Source organism: Purpureocillium takamizusanense, chromosome 11 (genome assembly GCF_022605165.1).
Source record: "Purpureocillium takamizusanense chromosome 11, complete sequence".
NCBI lineage: Eukaryota > Fungi > Ascomycota > Sordariomycetes > Hypocreales > Ophiocordycipitaceae > Purpureocillium > Purpureocillium takamizusanense.
This window is the reverse complement of record NC_063078.1, coordinates 858468-878337: the sequence shown is the minus strand read 5'-3', so window position 1 is coordinate 878337 and position 19870 is coordinate 858468. Positions and strand designations below refer to the sequence as shown.

General features: G+C 57.6%; 4 protein-coding genes across 7 annotated transcripts; all 4 read left to right on the top strand.

The window, feature by feature from the left end:
• Positions 1 to 215: 215 nt before the first annotated feature.
• On the top strand, positions 216 to 4746 carry RAD30 (DNA-directed DNA polymerase). The gene is made up of 3 exons (XM_047991891.1): positions 216 to 580; positions 659 to 3857; positions 3943 to 4746. Exons 1-2 carry the CDS (start codon positions 369 to 371, stop codon positions 2400 to 2402), a joined length of 1956 nt encoding a protein of 651 aa, XP_047847904.1. The 5' UTR covers positions 216 to 368; the 3' UTR covers positions 2403 to 3857; positions 3943 to 4746.
• A 68-nt stretch (positions 4747 to 4814) lies between these two features.
• On the top strand, positions 4815 to 8121 carry JDV02_010166 (uncharacterized protein). Of its 2 annotated transcripts, XM_047991890.1 has the most exons (6): positions 4815 to 5057; positions 5827 to 6185; positions 6284 to 6346; positions 6460 to 6541; positions 6605 to 7165; positions 7234 to 8121. In XM_047991890.1, the coding sequence occupies exons 2-6, from the start codon at positions 6024 to 6026 to the stop codon at positions 7407 to 7409; spliced, it is 1044 nt and encodes a 347-aa protein (XP_047847903.1). In that variant the 5' UTR covers positions 4815 to 5057; positions 5827 to 6023; the 3' UTR covers positions 7410 to 8121. The 2 variants fall into 2 exon arrangements, with proteins under 2 accessions (XP_047847903.1, XP_047847902.1); XM_047991889.1 differs by having other exon boundaries at positions 6460 to 8121.
• A 3310-nt stretch (positions 8122 to 11431) lies between these two features.
• Positions 11432 to 16330, top strand: NMD5 (Nonsense-mediated mRNA decay protein 5). Of its 2 annotated transcripts, XM_047991887.1 has the most exons (9): positions 11432 to 11998; positions 12193 to 12271; positions 12339 to 12805; positions 12865 to 13049; positions 13109 to 14292; positions 14354 to 15031; positions 15085 to 15260; positions 15317 to 15440; positions 15512 to 16330. In XM_047991887.1, exons 1-9 carry the CDS (start codon positions 11909 to 11911, stop codon positions 15688 to 15690), a joined length of 3162 nt encoding a protein of 1053 aa, XP_047847900.1. In that variant the 5' UTR covers positions 11432 to 11908; the 3' UTR covers positions 15691 to 16330. The 2 variants fall into 2 exon arrangements, with proteins under 2 accessions (XP_047847900.1, XP_047847901.1); XM_047991888.1 differs by having other exon boundaries at positions 15317 to 16330.
• A 27-nt stretch (positions 16331 to 16357) lies between these two features.
• Positions 16358 to 18449, top strand: ISN1 (IMP-specific 5'-nucleotidase). 2 transcript variants are annotated; one of them, XM_047991885.1, is made up of 6 exons: positions 16358 to 16501; positions 16558 to 16704; positions 16786 to 16821; positions 16997 to 17152; positions 17236 to 17577; positions 17652 to 18449. In XM_047991885.1, exons 2-6 carry the CDS (start codon positions 16680 to 16682, stop codon positions 18428 to 18430), a joined length of 1338 nt encoding a protein of 445 aa, XP_047847898.1. In that variant the 5' UTR covers positions 16358 to 16501; positions 16558 to 16679; the 3' UTR covers positions 18431 to 18449. The 2 variants fall into 2 exon arrangements, with proteins under 2 accessions (XP_047847898.1, XP_047847899.1); XM_047991886.1 differs by having other exon boundaries at positions 16786 to 17152.
• Positions 18450 to 19870: the final 1421 nt, after the last annotated feature.

The window sequence follows — 19870 nt, the reverse complement described above, 5'->3', positions numbered from 1 at the left end:
AAGAAGTGAAGGGAGAGTTTCCGTACCTAGGCGGGAGTGGGTTGCCTGGGGGGGGGAGTGGTTGGTTCTGTTAGTGCCGTTGTACTTGAGGTACCTCCCATTCACTGAGGTGTTAGTCGTTGTGGGGGTCCTGTATTTAGCGCCTCGACTCTTCTCCGTACCTTCCCTAACACACGCCTACCTGCCCTAGTCGTTCACCCAGTCCATCCTGTCCCGGCGTCATCAGCGTTCAGCTTCAACAGTCGAGCCGCGCCGCTCATTGTGGCCACCATTTTTGCTGCGTCCTCAACTCTAAGCACATTCGGAATGTCTCGAACGAGCTGCTGATGTAGAGGGCGCCGAATTTCTGTGCCGTCAAGCGCGCAAAAATGTCGTCACCGCCCGCCATTTCTTCGCCTCTTCATGGTGCCGCCGGACGACGTTCACGATTCACGTACCGCCAGCTTGCCCAACTCGCATCGTACGGCGCGTCCAACCCTCTGCGCGTCATAGCTCATATCGACCTGGATGCATTCTACGCGCAGTGCGAGATGGTACGCCTAGGCGTGCCCGAGGACAAACCTCTCGCGGTCCAACAATGGTGAGCCACGTCTGAAGCATCGCGTGCCGCCCGTGCTCCGCGCCCAATTTCAGAGAGAGGCTGACAGGCGGTCTGCAGGCAGGGACTCATTGCAGTCAACTATCCCGCTCGTGCGGCTGGAATTGGGCGCCACTGCAACATCACGGAGGCCAAAAAGCTATGCCCGGAGTTGATTGCCCAACATGTGGCCACATGGCGCGAGGGAGACGACAAATGGGCCTATCGCGAGGACGCTGCCGCCAACATTGCATCGGACAAGGTCTCACTCGATCCGTATCGGCTGCAGTCGAGAAGAATCTTAGCTCTGGTCAAGGAGATTCTGCCTCATGACCTCCAAAAAGTGGAAAAGGCCAGCATCGACGAGGTCTTCCTAGACCTGTCGGCTCATGTCCACTCGATATTGCTCGAGCGCTTCCCCGAACTCTCCAACCCACCACCCTACGACGACCCCACCGAGGTGCTGCCGCCTCCGCCCGTTTGCGCCCTGGACTGGCAGGCAGATGCTCTCGTAGACCTGGATGAGGAGGAGGAGACGCAAGACCCAGATTGGGACGACGTGGCGATCCTTGTCGGCTCTGAGATTGTGCGAGGCGTCCGTGCGGAAGTACGAAAGAGACTAGGCTACACATGCTCGGCCGGTATCGCCAGTAACAAGCTTCTGAGCAAGTTGGGCTCCGGCTTCAAGAAGCCCAACTGTCAAACAGTTGTGCGCAATCGCGCCGTTGACACCTTCCTGGCGGACTTCAAGCTGACCAAGATTCGGAACTTGGGCGGCAAGCTTGGCGACCAGGTGGTGTCAACGTTTCACACCGAGAGCGTTAGGGAGCTGCTTCAGGTGTCGATGGATCAGATGAAAGCGAAGCTTGGCGATGATACAGGTCGTTGGCTATACGACACCGTCCGCGGCGTGGACACTAGTGAGGTCAACTCGCGCACCCAGATCAAGTCTATGCTCTCGGCAAAGTCCTTTCGACCAAGCATCAATAACGCAGAGCAGGCCCTCAAATGGCTGAGAATCTTTGTTGCCGACATCTACGCCCGACTGGTGGAGGAGGGCGTTTTGGACAACAAGCGGCGACCACGTACCATCAACCTGCACCACCGCACTTCGGGCCAAACCCGCAGCCGCCAGGGGCCGATCCCACAGGGAAAGGTACTAAATGAAGAGGCCCTGTTCCAGCTGTCCAAGGATCTCCTTTACCAAATCACCTCTGATGGAAAGGTCTGGCCTTGTGCGAACTTGAGTCTCAGTGTTGGGGGCTTTGAAGAAGGAGTCAAAGGCAATATGGCGATCGGTGCTTTCCTCATCAAGGGTAGCATCGAGGCGGAATCTGCGCGTTCGGGCCCCCCTACGCATCGAGCCGAAACCGAGCAACGGCCCGGCAAAAGACCCCGAGTCGAGAGTGGCGGTCTCCATCGATTCTTCGTTCAGGGGGGCGGCACTCACGAGACCACGTCCAACCACCACGACTTGCCGCAACCGGGCGGCGAGATGCAAGTTCATCCCAGCGTCCCCCATCACGACAGAGCTCACGAATCAGAGCAAACGCCGCAAGCCGAGACGCATGCGGAAGGACAGCTGCCCATGACGGACTTTGTGTGCCGCAGATGCAATGCAAGCTTCGATGATCCGGGTTCGCTCCAAAGCCATGGGGATTGGCACATGGCCAAGGATATCCAGGAGAATGAACGTGTCAGGCCTGCATTCGCCGAGAACGCACCTTGCTCGCGGATCTCCGTCGCGAAGGGAGCGAACTCTTCGTCCAAACGGGGCCGGCAAGGGAAACTTGAACAAGGCCAGCAGAAGCTGAAGTTTGGATAGAGGTTGCCCAATACCGAGGCTGACTACATAGGCCTTTGGGGTCTTTGGTGACCTCACTTGAGCGGATCAACCACAACCATCGACCAAGACGAAGACTGCTCGATATGACCCAGTCGGCACGCGACGACCGAGGCAGGCGGAAAGAACTCGGAGCCGAACTGCCTCATTGGATAGGGCCATCATCATGCTCGTGGGTAGCCCACTCGCGGATCAAACTTTGAGAACGGGCAAACAAGCGTTGCCAAGCTGCGCGGCCGCATTTTGGACAGAGTTGTTTCACACAAGCCCGGTTGTGGTCAAACTTGCGCGCGACTCAGGGCATTGGAGCGAGGCAAAGCCACTAGTCATCACCCGGGGCTCCGGGGACTGGAGCGCCAGACAGCGTCTGTGAGGCCACAAGCGATGACATTGATGAGCAGAAAATGCCGCCCTCGCTCAGGCCAATACTTTTGCGCGCTGACATTACAACCGGATTCGTTTTCATGCAGAACACTCCTCTCTACTGGCTTAGATTCGGAGCGAGACTGGCAGCGAGCCTCGGCCGGGCAGTTGACTGTCCGACTTGAGGAGCAGCAGGTGGCAAGGATTTGTTTGATTGGCCAACGAGCGGCAATTAGGCCGCTGTCGTGGTCCTCAAACTCGTCGTCATCCGTTGTCGGCGTGTTGGGCTGCAATTGGTGGGAGCCGTCGGTACCCAACGGAAGCCCAAGTACCAGACCGACCCCCGAACACTTGTGGGCCAGTTCTCGCCGGCCTCCGACAGCTCGCCGGCGCCAAGGCGTCTTGGGGTGCAGCAGTTGGCACTCGTCGTTGCGTCGCGACACGTTTTGCAGCTCAAGTGGTGTGGGCACGCGCTCGACAGTCAACCGTGGCTCTGGCTCGCACCAGGTGCGAACTCTGTCCGCAGAACTCGCGCCTCTTGCCAGACCGTCAGCTTTATCTGCCGGTGGCTGGTGGTCCGGCGACCAAGTGGAGCAGACTCCGCGCGGTGGATTTTATGCAGCTCAAAGCATCCATCCGTCGAAGCGAGCGCTTGGTGCTCCGCGAGGGTGAGCGTGGATGGAGCTTCGATGGCGCCAGCAGAAGAATATCGAACCCGTTGGTGGCCTAAAGGATCCAAGTTGTGGTGTCGACGGGTCGCGACACTCAGTGCATGTATCTTATCTATGCTTCCGCGCGGAATGCTTGGAGGCGGCAGCGCGTTCGAGATGGATAATATCTCCAGCCCGCACCGCCCACGAACATTTGCCAACCCAAGTCCGGCCTTTTGCGCGTTTCCCTCTCGCGCGGAGGCGGGCTGGCGGGCGGGCAGACCGCGTGCGACACGCCTCCGCCTCGCCAGTCCGTCCGTTCACTGCGATCCAGTGCTTACAATGATAAATAAGTAGCCCGAACACTGCCAGCCGGATATAGCCACACAAACGCAACCGTCTTGCATCTTTAGTTGCGGGAACGGTGAGACTGCTGTGACACCTGGTCTTAGGTCAATGGACAGGCTGCTTGATGGATACGTCGTCGAATAACTGACTCTGAAGTGCAGCGACAACTGTCATTGAGCCAACAAACTTTTGTTGATGAGCGTCTGGAAGCAAATACTTCGTACGGTCTTCGGTGGCCCTCGCTCACCGCCGGCCGTCGATGGTGATGCAGCGACTGAGACTAAGGACTGGGGAAACCTATATGCCGGCTTGCGGGACGAGCGTGCATCGATGAGCTGCAGCTCAACGAGCGCGGCGCGACTTGAGCAGAGTGCCACGTCGGAAAAGCCAACGACCCTGGGGAACTGCACGTACGGCCGGCCATGGCCGATGGCTTCACGGACAGCAGGAAGCGCAGATGGAGGAAATCGCCCGTACACGACGTGGAGAACCCTACTCACAGTGAGGCAGTGAACCTGAAACGTATACCGTGACCAGGCTGATGCGCTCGTTGCGTGCGCACTGCGTCGCAAACATCTCCCAACATTCACACGCCCCTGCCTCCTGGACCGGGCGAATCCATCATCATGATGCTACAAATATCACATCATATGCTTTTGGCAGGGTTCTCCTCGTGTAAACAGCTGCTGGGCATGGTCGGACCGGGGAGTCGATGCGTTTCGATCGGACGGCGCATACAGCTGACTGAATGATCCCGGAGCGTTCCCTCTTCTGGTAGAGGGTGCAGCGCAGCCCAACGGCCTCGGCGCCCAAGACGAAGGAAGGGACCCTCGCCACCAAGCCGGGAGTCCAAGAGATGGGTATCGTTGATGGACCGAGGACTCTGACCAGTCACGAGATGGCCAGGCCAGTCCTACCAGACGATACCCAGGCCTGCCTGGCCGTCCATATGAGTGTCCACCGAGGGCCGTAACTAGAAAAGCGCGGATTCCGCCCCTACGTACCACCATTGTTACCTCGGATTTTGAGGGCGAGCTGTCGCCACTTTCATTCCGAGTTGTGCCCTGTATCGCCTCAATAGCAACAAGGCTCGCTCTGTGATACTGCGTCGACTCGGCAATTGCATCACTGCCTCGACTTGCGTTGACTCGAATCATCGATTATCGATTCTTGTCTCAGGCAACAGCAAAAAAAAAAACCCCCCATACCGCAAATCACTCCGCAGGCATCTGAAAGGCACTTCGAGTCCCGCCTGTGATTGGCCTTTGCCCCCAAGGTACGGCCAAAGGAGCCCAACTGATGCGTGTACGGGGCTGTTGGCTAGCATCAGCCGGCCTTGTGAGGTGGCGAAGGCGGCATTGGATACTACGGTCCGGCTGTCCAAAGGCACTCCAGACTTGAGGTTGCCTGGCTGGGCGCTGAGAGGGAGAAGAAAAAGAGACTTCCGGGGCGGTGGAGTGGCCGTACCAGCCCGGCCTTGCCTGTCCCAGTGGCTCGGTCCGCCACCATCATCGTCAAAGCTTGAAGGGGCTGGGGACCCTCAACCTTCCGCCTGGGCCATTAGTTGTCGTCTTGCGGCTCGGCCACGTCCGGTCCAACCAGACCCAGACCGTGTCAGACGCTGCAGCTGCTCGCGACAAGCACAAGCGCTTGGTGCCCTGTGGGTGAGGTGCAGTCGGGTTCCCAGTGGCCCACTGGGCTGCCAGCAGCACATCATCAGGTCGCTCAAGTTCAGGCCCAGCCCCACCCCAGGGACAGGGCAGCCGAGCTGTGGGGGCCTATTGGATTGCTCAGGGCTGGGGCGCCGCTGTACCCAAGGTCTCCACCCGCCTGCGCACCGCCAAACCGCCTTTTCTCTTGGTGCCCGCCCGCCGTCTTCGCCTCCCGTCCGCCTCCAAGGAGCTGCCGCCTCCCACCCTCCCACCTCCCGCCTCCCACCACCACCACCACCACCACCACCTCACCCGCCACCGACTCCTCTTTCGACAGAAACCTGTCTGCTCCCCTTGCCAGTCGTTGTCCATCTGCTGACACACTCGCCGCAGCATACGCACCAGCCCTCTTTATCCTTCCCCCTGTCGCCCCTCGCTGCTGCTGCCTCCTCGACTCCTCTCCCTCTCTTTCACGCACTCTTCTCTCTTGCACACCTCTCGCCGCCACCTGGTCGTTATTTTGACCTCTACTCCTCCCTCATCCCCCTCCTCCGCCGCCGTCGCGAACCCCCCGTCTCTCCATCCTCATCATGTCGAGGCAACCCCGCAACCAAAGTCAAGCCGGGCCGACGGCCACAGCCCGACAAAACGAGTACTTCGTCCCCCGCGATGGTATTGACCGCGAGGTCATCTCGGCCGACATTTGCCGTTATCTGGGCAACGATGCCCTGGTAAGGCCTGGGCATTACGAGGTACGACGGCGCCATAGCCACGTCTGCACCGCAACCGACGCAACACCACGTCTTGCATGTGATTCATCTGGCTTACATACTACCTCCTCGGACAATAGAACCCACAGACTGGCCAAGTCGTTCAAGGATACTATATTACAGCCTACAGGAACTTGACTACAGTGAGCCATCTCTCCTTGACCCTTCCTTTCACCCACTGGCTCCCGAGCTGCTGGGAGCGAGTCGCAAGTGGTGTAGCGCGGAATGTATGCTGAGCCACGGCACCTCACTACAGGCGATGATTGAAGATCTCAAGGCCGACTCTGCCCGATGGGACAGTGAGAGGCGAGCGCAGACGTCGCGCCACACCTCTGGAGGTATCCATACCTCGAGAGACGCCAATGGCTTTGCCGCGAGACTCTCATCTAACTCACCTGTAGTACAATATCGCTACTCTGAGACGCATCAGTCGCGCCAGAACCAAGGCCCTACCGAATCGCCTTTCCAAGCGGACCCTTACCGTGACTCTGGATATGAGAACAGGTACCCGGGAACCGGAGCACCGGGCTACACTGGAGCATCTGGCGCCTACCCTCCGCCGCAGCAACAGCAACAACAACAGTACGCCGGCACCAGTGGTGGCGCGTACGCTGGTGGCTACCAGCCAACCCAGCAGTCTCCCGGTCCGGACCCAAGGTTTTCTGTTCCCCAGGGTGGTTCCATGATTCGTCCCGGGTACCAGCCCAGCCAGGACCCTCCATATATTGGAACGGGAGCCAATCTGCCCCAATCTGGATTTGCCCAGCCAAATGATCCTTATAACTCCCGGTTAGGCGCGTCGGCTGCAGCTCCCCAGCAGCCTGTCTATGCGACTGCTCCACCGCAGCAGCCTACTTACCCAGCATCCTCATCACCGTACCAGCCGTTCCCGGGCCAGGCTCCCGCCGCTGCCGGGCAACCTTATCCGGCCATGCAGCCCCATGATCCCTTTTATGGGCGAGGTGCGTTCGTTGGAGCACATCGTCTCCCCCTTGGGGCTTGAAATCTAATTCTTTAGCTTCCCCAGCAGGCCAAGCTCCGCAACAACAAACTCAAGGCTACTCGAACCAGGGACAGCAGTATGAAGCCGCCCCCCCTTCCCGTTCTTCCGCAACGCCGGCAACAGCCCCGACTCCCCCTGCAGGCTCAAGTAATCGTCGTAGTGACAGGGACAGCGACAGGCACCACCGACCCCCCCGACGATAATCGACGCAGTCCCCATCCCTGCTCCATATTGCCATGGCTCCGAGGACCTCGCATTCTTGCGGAGCTGGGCCACGCCGTGGCTGTGTCTTGTTTCTCCTTCCCACAAGATGACCGGGCCGGTGACTGGCTTCCTTTTTGACCATGGACATCCGGCACTATCTCTTTGTTTTTGACTCGTCCCGCGGATTACCTAACGCCTTTGGATCCTCGCTCATGAATCCCATCTGGAAGGTCCAAGTTTTGCCTACCGGGAAGTATGCCTGGATATTTTCGCTTGATGATTTGTCGCTCGTCTTCGCCAGCACCGCGACGGTCTCCGGATAAACTGTCTGGGTCACCCTCTTGGGGCCCATTTCGCGCAACTCTTGAGATCAAATGCCCTTGGAGTCACGGCGTCGTTTTGCATTTTATGAACAAGCCCCCAGTGGATCGTTGTCGACTTTTTTCCACGGCCCTGGATGAATGATGTTGCATATGTCCTTTCATATTTCGCCTTTGGCGGCGCAGGTGGGAAAAGGAGGGCAACGTGGCGCGCTTTACATTGGATGCCTTTGCTTGAGACTCGAACTTGCTGCCTGGACCGGTCTCTGGCGGATCCCTCTCCCCGGATGTGATTGCATTGTGTCTCTTCTATTCCGATGGCCACAGCAGTCCCTGGGTATTGACCCTGTTGTTGCAAAGCAAACGACGAGGCCAGTGTCTAGGCAGCAAGGTAAGTGCTTGAGTTTGTACATATTAGCCAATTTTTGTTTTACAAGATGGGTTCCTACCCCGCTGAAATGCATTCTCTGCGTCGACTGATACCTGGATTTCATCCGCGGACCTGAATTATATTGTGTTAGAGACTGACACTATTAACATCTAGCGGCAGCCTGGCCGGTCTGTCTCTTGACCTTTATCACCGGACTGCTTTTTCTGCTATACGAGTTCTCTCCGAACGGCTTTGGAATTTATTTCTTTTTCAAGCGCCTTGGATACCTTTGCCCTGTGGGCGCATCTGGACATAGCCGAACTACGCAACCTTTGTGGGACCGGCATTTCCATCTCGTCTCGGATCCAGTAAAAGGCTGATCGATTCTCGATCCCATCAACTCTTGGCCCTCACATACTTGGCGGAGTGCCAACTACTCGTTGCACGATGCGATTGATCTCCATCTAGGTCAATTTCCGGACTCGCGCCTGTTGTGTGACTTGCCTGCCAACTGGACTATCTACTAGCATTCGTTTCTCGGTCCTTTGATGGTTAATTCCGAGTAACGTTTGAACGAAGCATATACTCGGATGCCTGACTATGGCATCAGACCCCGCAATCCGTGATCAAGGAATGGCCTTTCTATTTGGACTCCGGAGCATTTGCCACCACCATGATGGTTTGCCCAGGCCCTGGATCTTCCCATGTCACCGTATGGCTACTATGATCTGCAAACGCATACGATATGCCCATGCTATTAAAGACTTGGTCAAGACCACAAGAAATCCTGGACTTTTGAAAGGGGGGGAGCGCCCTGTTTTTGCGCACTTGTTTATTTGCTTCTTGAGCGGTTATGTCCCGAGTTCGTCAGCAAGGAGTTTTGACTGGTACAGGTATGTGGGTATTAGAAGTGAAATGGAAGGCTATGGTGGGAGTGAATGTTTGCCAACAGGTAAAGAACGAACTGGATCGGAGGGCATGATTTGTGGGAAGATTTGTTTATTTTAATGGCAACGGTTGTGGATTTGCCGCTCAATTGCTTGCTCCTTAAAGACGTGCGCGCAGCAGTACTAACCGACTTCATTCCGTGTTCAGAACAGCGAGCCTTTGTAGCCATCAAGACACGGGTTGTGGGATGCCGGTCAGGTAGCATCGCCTGATAAATTGATACAGATGGGACAGCGCGCCGCGGTGACTCAAGACGATGTCCACGGTCACGACGATGAAGATGCCACTTTTCATCGATTTAGACTTGGCGTACTATCGGCGCTGTAGCGTGTGGTTCGATTGCGCCTCGTCCCGATGTTCTGCGAACCTATGTAAGGTATACCAAGATGAGGAACGAGAATTACAGTGCAGGGCGGTCGCCAAGCGAGCTCCTCCACGGGCCGCGGCCGGCTTCCTGAAGAAAGCTACTATGTTGAGACTGAATTCGCCCAATAAACTGGAATATGCCCAACAGTTTGGTTGTCTCGTGACGCCTGCTAATGCTGGTCAAGACAGAAAGTCTTGTGCTTGCATTGGATTGTTGGGCCCCCGGCGAATGGTGGCGTCGATGCTCAATAATGGGGATGTCTGTGCCACAATCTGTGCCAGGTCTTCTTCACCGGCGGCCAAAGCTGTTTTTCAGTGTTCGGCTCACTGATTGAATTGGGTTTCGAGCTACTTGGCTGTGGAAGGACGACTTGCGGAGGCTGTCGTCGTTGTCTTTGGCCATTGGAGGGAGCCTGCTGCTACAGCATGTCGTTGTTTCCTCTATTTGCGGCCGCAGCTGGATCTTGACCAGTCGACGCTGAGAGATGCAAACAGTATCGGGAAGGAGACAGGTATCGCGTGTAAACGTGGCGTTTAGATGCCTCTTGCTTGGTACTCCTAGCATAGCGAAACTATTCTGGTGGCTGTCGAGGCTTCACTCTGGCCGTCATGGACTTTAGCTACCTGGTACTTCGTACTACGTAATGGAGAATGGGTCCGTTCAATGGCTCTGTACCATTTTGCTGCCTCGTACCTACGAAATACATTGCCTCCACGATGGCGCTGCAACCACACGATGCTGTATAGGTAGTAACTATGCACGGCCGGTGTCTGCAACAATGAATGAGTAGTGAAGTCGCCAATCGCTTGTGTTGTTCGTGACCGTGGACTAGTTACCCCTGGAGTTTAGCCTGAAGAGCATCTTCAGGGTCCCGCTCCCCCGACGCGGGAAGTCTCCCGCCTCCTTGTCGGTCCGCTTCCTTGCGTCTTGCGGCGGGTTTCCATGGCATGCCGGTTCGTCCCTGGCACTGGCAGACCCAAGACCTGCCAGGTGCTGGGCGGATGGATGGAGAGCTGCTGGACCCTGCGGTGCCACACCACACGCACAGGCCATGTGCCCACCACCTGGGAATGCTGGGTTGTGCGTTGGGGCCGCCCGGCCCAAATCCTGGGAGGCGGTTGTCCAATGGAGCCTGCAGCCAGCCCTAGAGCCGGCCACCACCGCTGTAATCGTACAGGTCAACAGAACAGCAGAAGGCAAGGTCGGGTACCTCCGTACCTCACCACGAGAGTGCGCCTGCCTGCTGGCGTTCCACCTCTCGGGTCGGGCGTGCATGGACTCGAAGCTTGCCTTGCCCCTGCCTGCTTCCTCCGCTGGTGACCACCCGACGACCAGCCCATGCGTCAACGACGCCAGCAATGTGCAGCCCTTGCGCACACTGCTTCGCACGGAGCTTTTCAACATGTTACCACTTTGGACGTAGTCTGGCAGAGCCGTGTCCCGCAGTCGAAGCCGAGGCCCAGGCCACAAAGCGGTGTGCACAAGTTTATGCTTGAGCGCTCAGTCTGCGCTACCTCTGGCCCAACACAGTGGGCTGGCCTGACAGTGTGCTCCGGGATAGTACCTTAGTACTGTAAGGTACAAGATGCATCGCCACAGCGAGCGCGGGAGGCAGCAGTTAGTGCCCATCTCTTGTCGATGGAGCCTCTGCAGTGCTTTCTTCCGAAGTGACAATCCTACCGTTGCCGGCCACGTGGGAAATCATCCCTCCCTCCCTGTCCCCAGGGCCATAAGGTACAGGTAGTTATTACGCAAGAGGGCGCGAGCCAAAATGTACAGTAAAAGGGCCCCTCATAAAAGGGCCTATGCCATCTTGCCCTGTTGCGACGCGCCGCGAAAGGGGGGGAGAAAAACAATGGCGGCAGTGTCTCATGCCAGCCAGCAGCAACAGCAACTTTGATTTGCGGCCTAGCCACTCTGCCGCTCCGACACCCCATCCATGTCGGGCAGCAGCTTTTTCCCCTTGGTCGGCCGTGGCTCTGGGTTGCTTTTATGTAAGCCGGCCTGCTGGGGGTGGTGGTGGGTGGGCAAATGGGCCAGGCAGGTCCCCAATCAGCGGGCACCAGCCAGACCAAGCACACGAATTTCGAAAAAAGTCCCCGTCCCTGACTGACGCCCGCCACCACCAACCCGGCCCTCCCCCCATCATCGTCGTCGTCTTTTCTTCTTCAACTTGCGCCGCGAACCCTCCCGGCTCGCCTCGCATTCCGATACCCGCCCGCCAGCCTGGCCCGACAAAGCCCAATCGTTGCCCGACCCCAGGCTGCCCTCGTCGCTGGCCACGTGCGTGCGTGCCACACAGCAGCAGACCCGACCCGACGGGAGCCCTTTCGCCCGCAGCGCCCAGGGATAGATAGATGCCCCGCCATTCGCCCTCCTTGTCCTGAGTGAGCGCCGCACATCAACAACCACGGTCTTCCTCGACAACACTCCTCCCCTTCCCCCCCTCCGCCCGCCCCAGCCCGCCTCGCATCTTCTCGCATACCTCCCGAGATGGACTCTGCTGCTGTCCGAGGCTTGCTCGCCGCGAGCTTGGACGCCGATGCGGACAACCGGCGCCGGGCTGAGCTGCAGCTGAAGCAGGTACGTGATCTGGCACCCGGTCGGTACACAGTCTCTAGGCGAGCTTCGGCATGCACCCGATGGACCATGCAACAGCTCGAGCTCGCCTTGCGGCCGTTTTTGCTATAGAGAGAACACGGCCGCCTGAGCCCAACGATTCCAGCCCTCTCTTTTCGATGGATTGAAACCGCTGACTGGTCTTCTACCTCCGCTAGGTCGAGGAACATGGCGGTTTCATGGACTGCCTGTTTCAGATACTCCAGGCCGAGCAGGACGCGAGCGTCCGACTTTCTAGTACTTCTTGCCGCCCGGTCATCGTCTGCTGATTGCCTCATACACGATGCTGACCCTCGCTTCCCAGCCGTCATCTATATCAAGAATCGCGTTAATCGTTCCTGGTATCAATCCGATCAGTTCTCCAACGAAACATTGATACCCGAAGATGAGAAGTCTCGCATCCGAGAGATATTGGTGCCCATCCTGGCAACCTCCGAAGGTCCAGTGCGCCAGCAACTCGTCCCCGTCCTCCAGCGCATCCTCCAATGCGACTTCCCGAGCCGATGGCCTCGCTTCATCGAGTTCACGATGGAGCTGCTGAACACGAACAGCCCCAGTTCCGTCCACGCTGGTCTCCAGTGCCTCCTTGCGCTTTGCCGTGCCTTCCGTTACAAGTCGACGGAGAGTCAGGATCGGGCTCACTTCGATAGCATTGTGGAGACCAGCTTCCCTCGTCTGATGGCAATCTGCAATGAGCTGGTGAACCAAGAGAGTGACGAGGCCGGTGAGATGTTGCACCTGGCCCTCAAGGCATACAAGCACGCCACCTGGGTATTGCTCCCTGGTCCTTGTGAATACTGTAGGAAGGCCACAGCTGACCTCTCTTGCAGCTCGAGCTATCCCCGTACCTGCGGCAGCAACAGGTTAACATCGCGTGGTGCACTGTCTTTCTTCAGACCGTGTCCAAGGCTGCCCCAGCAAGCTCCATGCAAGGTGACCAGTTTGACCGAGAGAAGCATCATTGGTGGAAAGCCAAGAAGTGGGCATACTTCAACCTCAACCGATTGTTTATCAGGTTCGTAAAAACCTCTTGCATGGAAACTATGGTTGCAAAAAGCCAACACATTGTCCCAGACACGGAAACCCGTCGAGCCCTGGAAAAGGTGACGATGCCGCGCAGTTTGCCAAGGACTTCACGGCCAATATTGCCCCCGAGATCCTTAAGCACTACCTCCAGGAGATCGAGAAATGGGTGGCCAAAACATCGTGGCTCAGCCGTCCTTGCTTGTCTTACACACTCGTCTTCCTCGATGAGTCGGTGCGTCCCAAGGAGATGTGGACGCACCTAAAGCCGCACCTGACCAACCTTGTAACGCACTTTGTCTTCCCTGTTCTATGTCTGTCGGAGGAGGATATTGAGCAGTTCGAAGAAGAGCCAGAGGAGTATCTTCACCGGAAGCTCAATTACTTCGAAGAAGCCTCCGCGCCTGATGTTGCGGCTACCAACTTCCTCGTTAACCTTACCAAGAACCGCCGGAAGGAGACCTTTGAGATCCTGAAGTTTGTCAACGCGGTTGTCAACGAGTATGAGCAGTCTCCGGACGATAAGAAGAATCACGTCGCCAAGGAGGGTGCTTTGAGGATGATTGGCACCCTCGCTCCCGTCATCCTCAGCAAGAAAAGTCCCATCGCCGATCAGGTCGAATATTTCCTGGTGCGCTACGTGTTCCCCGATTTCACCAGCGCGCAAGGCTATCTCCGTGCGAGGGCTTGCGACACAATCGAGAAGTTCGAGCAACTCAACTTCCAGGACCAGAACAATTTGCTTACCATCTACCGCCACATCCTGGACTGCATGGCCGACGCGGCGCTACCCGTCCGGGTAACCGCGGCCCTCGCTCTGCAGCCTCTCATCAGACATGATGTGATCCGAACCAGCATGCAGCAGAGTATCCCAACAATCATGCAGCAGCTCTTGAAGCTGGCAAATGAGGCTGATATCGATGCTCTCGCTAATGTCATGGAGGACTTTGTGGAGGTTTTCGCGACGGAGCTGACTCCATTTGCAGTCGCACTCTGCGAGCAACTTCGCGACACGTACCTGCGCATCGTGCGCGAGCTCTTGGAGAAGGAGACCCGGGCCGGTGACGATGGCGAGCTCTATGCCGAGTATGACGACAAGAGCATCACTGCCCTTGGTGTTTTGCAAACAATCGGCACCCTGATTCTCACCCTTGAGAGCACCCCTGATGTGCTACTCCACATCGAAGCCGTCCTGATGCCGGTGATTAAGATCACCTTGGAGAATAAGCTATACGGTACGCCCCTTTCCCTCTTACTTGCGGCTGATCTGCTACGCACGGTACTGACTTGGCGTAGATCTCTATAACGAGGTGTTCGAGATTATTGACAGCTGCACCTTTGCCGCAAAGGGCATTTCGCCGAACATGTGGCAGGCATTTGAGCTGATCCACACCACGTTCAAGGCTGGCGCCGAGTACTACCTCGAGGACATGCTGCCGGCGCTGGACAACTTTGTTCAGTACGGTGTGCCTCAGCTGGTGCAGAAGCCAGAATACGTTCAGGCGCTTTATTCCATGGTGGCCGATATGTTCACCGACAGCGTCCAGGGTGGCGTCGAGAGAATTTGTGCTTGCAAGCTTGCCGAAGCCATGATGCTGAGTCTTCGCGGTCACATCGACACTTGTGTAGAGGGCTTCATCGTCATGGCCATGAACATTCTCTCCGCCCAGGAGGTCAAGATCAAGAGCTACAAGATTCATCTCATGGAGATGGTCATCAACTCCATTCACTACAACCCCATGCTCACCTTGCAGGTGCTGGAGAACAAGGGCTGGACGAATCGCTTCTTCAGCTTGTGGTTTGGCAGCATGACATCTTTCAGCCGTGTCCACGACAAGAAGCTGTGCATCGTGGCAATCTCCGCACTGCTCAGTGTGAACCATGAACAGGTCCCCGCCAGCGTGTCCGTTGGGTGGCCGCGCTTGCTTCAGGGCATCACGGAGCTCTTCAGAACCCTTCCGAATGCTATGAAGAGTACGTACTGAGACCATGGTCGTTTCTAGACGAAAAGCTAACTCGCTCGACAGACCGAGAAGAGGCTTTGCGCGATGACTTTCAGCTCGAATCTGCTTATGACTATGGCGAGGACGACGAATGGGACGAAGACGAAGCCAACTGGAACGGCGAGGAGGAGGTCACAGAAGAGGGAACTGCCGAGACCAAGGATGAGAGCAAGGCTTACTTGGACTTTTTGAATGACGAGGTAAGCGCGAGGGAATCTTCCCGAGTCGCGAATTCGCATGGACTGACGGCTTCCAGGCACAAAAATTCAGTCGTGCTATTGATGACGGCGACGACGACGAACTTGGGGAGGATAGTGTCCTTCTCGAGTCGCCTTTGGACAAGATTGAGCCGTATCAGCTCTTCAAAGCCACCCTGATGAGTAAGTCGTCTTCCAACCAAAGGCGATGGTGTGGCATCGAGTGAGGACCGCTGGCTGACGTTGCCTCGCAGAAATGCAACAGGAGCAGCCGCAGTACTACGCCAGCCTGGCCGGGCATCTTTCTGCAGAAGAGCAAAATATGATCCAGACCGTCATGGCCAAGGCCGACGAGGTGGCTGCCGAGCAGGCGCGACAGGAGCAGCTCTTGGCGCAGCAAGGGCAATTGGCCGGCGGGGCGCCGCCTAGCTAGAAGCAACGATTCTGGACGCGTTGACCAGGCCGCCGACCAGCCTTTGAGGAGGAAACACTCTACCGTGGTGGCAAGATGGAGGTAGTGCATGAGTCTTGCACGAGCCGTGCGTCGGAGTATTAAGATTGGATCAGTTGGGAAAGCCATTGCGGTGCCAAGCTGTCATCTTTGAGCGAGCGGGGGGCTCTACCGCTTCAAGGGTCGCAGCGCGGCACGCTTGACGACAGTCAGGACGAAGATACCCGCCGCAGTCGCTTGGCGAGATGTGGAGGGTCGGTCATATGTAGGAAGCGTTGCCTGTTGGCCGTCACGGGCAAGAAGCCGCGAGCGAATGCAACCAAGGCAGAGAGTTCAAGCGAGTGGGTTGCCGTCTTGAGGATGCGGGTGCTTTGTAGAGCGGGAGGAGACGGACGGAAGGTCTAGACATTGCAACCAAAGAGAAAAAAAAAGACAAAACGATCAATTGACAGACAGCATTAGTAGTTCGTTTGGAGCGGATCGATCGATAGCGGATGGGATTCCCAATGTGGCGTGAGGTCGGTTTGAATGCCCGATGGGGCGGGAGATGGTGGTTGCGCCAGAGCGTCCAGTAGTCCAGTCGGCAGACTCCGTGTGCCGGCACTGGCCGCCAGCCCCCCCCCCCCCCTCCTCCCCGCTCACCGTCCATCCGCTTTGTCCAACATTGGACGAATTGCCCCGCCTCAGCGACGACTCACCTTGGACAGTCGACTCCCCGACGTGCGACAGGAGTTTGGTTCGAAAACGCGCCGCGGCTGTCGCTTGACCCTACCTCATCTGACCTCCCCTGCCGGTGATCCTCCTCGACCCCCCGCAGAAGCCTTGCGCATTAGCTAATTAGCCTTGGAGAACGACGTGCCGCGACGAGTCGCTCGTAGCATCAAATACTAACGCCCAAACGTGGTTGCTGCTCTCAACGTCTCCTGAAGTCACCTTGGCACACGCGCTGTACAGCCCAAGAAGTCTTCAAGATGACGACGAGATACCGTGTCGAATGTGAGTTGCCCTGATAGGACGGCCTAGGCGAACACAGCTGCACCCATGGTCGTGGCGGCCTGCTTGCTAACGACGGGGAAGATGCCCTCAAGACTCACCGACGAGATCAGTTCATCGGTACGTCAAGCCCATACGCCTCGCTTCTGATGGCCGTCAATCTCCCGAAAGAAGGAAGGGTCGTTGAGATGTGATACATTGTCGCCGTCTTGTCGGCTCGCGGATGCTGATGTGGCTGTATCCGACCCTGCCCTTGATCGCAGGACCAAAGGGCTAACCTTGACGGTCATTGTAGAGTGGGTGAAGGGCTTGTTGGCCGTACCATTCGTGCTATACTCCCAGCCGACAGGCGTGATTGGCGATGACACAAACATCGCCAAGATGGCCGAGGAGGCGCACAGGCGGTACGCTGAAATCATGAGAGACGTCGAGATGATGATCGATGATCATAGTACGTTCCCTGAATCGTCACGCTCTCTGGGAGGCACTTGACAATGTCTCCTCGGTACAAACCCGTCGCACTGACAGCAGTAGTTGCGCGTCAAAAGCAGAACCAGCTCCAGGTGCAAGACGGCGCAGCGAACCTGCTCCCGACCGTGCCCTCCAAACTCGGGATGCTGGTGCCCACGGTGGGCCCCTTCTTCACGCGGCTACCCCTGGAAGCGGCATTCAAGTACCAGGACCGCAAGCGATACATCTCGTCTCGACGCTACGTTGCTCCGTCGTTCAACGACGTGCGGCTGGTTCTGAACTCGGCGCAGACCATGGCTGTTACAGGTGGAGCGCTCCAGCTGGCCACCTTTGACGGTGACGTGACACTATACGACGATGGCGAGAGCCTGGAGCCGTCAAGCCCGATCATTCCGAGATTACTGGGTAGGTCTTGACCGAACATGACGATGTGTGCTGAAAGGGAGGGAGCAACATACTGACAGGGGCGAGGGACCCAGACCTGCTGCGCAAGAACATCAAGATTGGCATCGTTACGGCGGCGGGATACACTGGCGCGGATCGCTACTACGAACGCCTCCACGGCTTGCTCGACGCCATCGCCGAGTCGCCGGATCTGGACAATACGCAGAAGCACAGCATTGTCATCATGGGCGGGGAGGCAAACTACCTCTTCGAGTTCGACTTATCCTCCCCATACCGCCTGGCACCGGTGCCGCGGCAACGCTGGCTGACGCCCGAGATGGCGGCGTGGTCCGAGGCGGATATCAGGGCCCTGTTGGACGTGGCCGAGTCGGCACTGCGAGACTGCGTGCGGACCATGAACCTCCCGGCGACGGTGTTGCGCAAGGACAGGGCGGTGGGCATCATCCCGACGGACCCGTCCGTCCGCATCGCGCGCGAGTCGCTCGAGGAGACGGTCCTGGTGGTGCAGCGCATCCTGGAGCTGTCGAGCCTGGGGTCGTCGCTGCAGGTGGCGGGGACGGCGGGGACGGGGCGTCGCGGGGTGCCGTTCTGCGCCTTCAACGGCGGGCGCGACGTCTTCGTCGACATCGGGGACAAGAGTTGGGGCGTGACGGTGTGCCAGCAGTGGTTCGGGCGCGGGGGCGGCGTGATCCGCGGGGAGAACACGCTGCACGTCGGCGACCAGTTCCTCAGCGCTGGGTCCAACGACTTCAAGGCGCGGAGCGTGGGCACGACGGCGTGGATCGCCAGCCCGGCCGAGACGGTGGAGCTGCTGGACGAGCTGGCGGACCTGATGCAGAAGAAGCTGTCGTGAGGCGTCAAAGCACGGGCTCGGAGGGGGTGGCGGGTGTGATGGGCATGACTGGAGGGAGTGGGTTTATTGGTGCGGCGACGGGTAACTGGGTGAGGATGGTGTGAGTGAGTTGGAGTTGAGTGAGTGAGTGAGTGAGTGGATTTGAGTGAGAGAGTGAGTGAGTTGACGTGAGCGAGCGAGCGACTCTATGGCCCGGTGTGCGTGGTCTTTTGGAGAAGAGGCAAAGGCACACCCACCCAGACTTAACATGTCGAAACAGCCCAGGGCCTCATCAACTGCATCTGGCAAGGAGCGTGTTGCCAATCAATAGTCATTCATAGTCATGGCGTTGGGACGGGCGTACCCTTGGTATTCTTCGCCGTGTAATGCGTTCCACAGTTTGTCCGTCCCTCCCGCCCCTTCCGTTTTCCGAGAAAGAAGCTCTTCCGAGAGTTCCCACGTGCGGCCGAGGGAAGAGAGAAAGAACTGTATTTCTCATAGACACCTAGCTGCCCTTTTCAGCCCCTCCCTCACTCACATGATGACAATCTGCTTTCTTCCTCTTCGGGTCGGTTCCCCCCTTCCTCCGCGCCGCTGCCTTTGGTATGTCGCGTGAGCGATTGTCTGCAAACCGGAAAGACCTAGTCCATCCATACATGCAGCAGCAGCAGCAGCAGCAGCACACAGTACGAGCTCCGTCCAAGCCAAGTACCATCTACAAAACCTCCCCTCCTCAAGCCTCAAACTAGGGGCCCCGTCCGTCCGTCCGTCCGTCGTCATCATCATCATCATTCCCGTCCTTCCCACATGCATACGACAGGTTGCTTTCCGGCTGGATGTGTAGGGTGTTGTTTTTTTGCGACGGCGAGGGCCCCCAACGACGTCACCAGGTCCCCCAGCTCTCATCCCAGTTGGACATCGTTGATGGATGTTCGGTGGCGCCCTGCCCTGCCGGGCTCGGCATCTCCACGGCACGCTTCATCCGATCTAGTACCTCTCTTTCTCTGTTTGGATGGATGGAAGAGGGCGGCGTGCCCCTGCTTTTCCAAGCTGAGGAAGGGGGATGGGAGCCTTTGAGGCTCTTTTCCCAAGTACAACACGGTACTTGTAGATACGTAACGGCGACAAACCCCCTCCCCCCTGCAAAAAGGTGCAACAACAACAACAACAACATGCAAAGCAAGAAAGAGAACATGGCATCCATGGATCAAATGTCTCGGGCGCGGACGCCTCGTCTCGTCTCGCCAGGGCCGTGGGTCCGACTCCCTCCTCCCCCTGCTGCCTGTCCCCTGTCGGAGAAGGCTCCCAACAGCCGGATGCGGGCGGCTGTAGCACTGTCGCGTGAGCATGGTACTTACTGCACTTGCAGTATGTACGAAGTAAGAAAAGCCTCTCTTTCTCTTTTTCTTTCTCCGACGAAGCCCCGGTTTCCGAACAGAGACCGAAAGAAAAACTTTGTGT

Bases quoted from the DNA above. Each gene is read 5' to 3' on its own strand.
- RAD30 (XM_047991891.1), top strand. From the start codon at position 369: ATGTCGTCACCGCCCGCCATTTCTTCGCCTCTTCATGGTGCCGCCGGA. The intron at 581-658 runs GTGAGCCACGTC...GGCGGTCTGCAG, and splicing joins CCTCTCGCGGTCCAACAATG to GCAGGGACTCATTGCAGTCA.
- JDV02_010166 (XM_047991890.1), top strand. From the start codon at position 6,024: ATGTCGAGGCAACCCCGCAACCAAAGTCAAGCCGGGCCGACGGCCACA. The intron at 6,347-6,459 runs GTGAGCCATCTC...ACCTCACTACAG, and splicing joins CCTACAGGAACTTGACTACA to GCGATGATTGAAGATCTCAA. The intron at 6,542-6,604 runs GTATCCATACCT...ACTCACCTGTAG, and splicing joins GTCGCGCCACACCTCTGGAG to TACAATATCGCTACTCTGAG.
- NMD5 (XM_047991887.1), top strand. From the start codon at position 11,909: ATGGACTCTGCTGCTGTCCGAGGCTTGCTCGCCGCGAGCTTGGACGCC. The intron at 14,293-14,353 runs GTACGCCCCTTT...GACTTGGCGTAG, and splicing joins CTTGGAGAATAAGCTATACG to ATCTCTATAACGAGGTGTTC. The intron at 15,261-15,316 runs GTAAGCGCGAGG...GACGGCTTCCAG, and splicing joins TGGACTTTTTGAATGACGAG to GCACAAAAATTCAGTCGTGC.
- ISN1 (XM_047991885.1), top strand. From the start codon at position 16,680: ATGACGACGAGATACCGTGTCGAAT. The intron at 16,822-16,996 runs GTACGTCAAGCC...CGGTCATTGTAG, and splicing joins CCGACGAGATCAGTTCATCG to AGTGGGTGAAGGGCTTGTTG. The intron at 17,578-17,651 runs GTAGGTCTTGAC...CGAGGGACCCAG, and splicing joins GATCATTCCGAGATTACTGG to ACCTGCTGCGCAAGAACATC.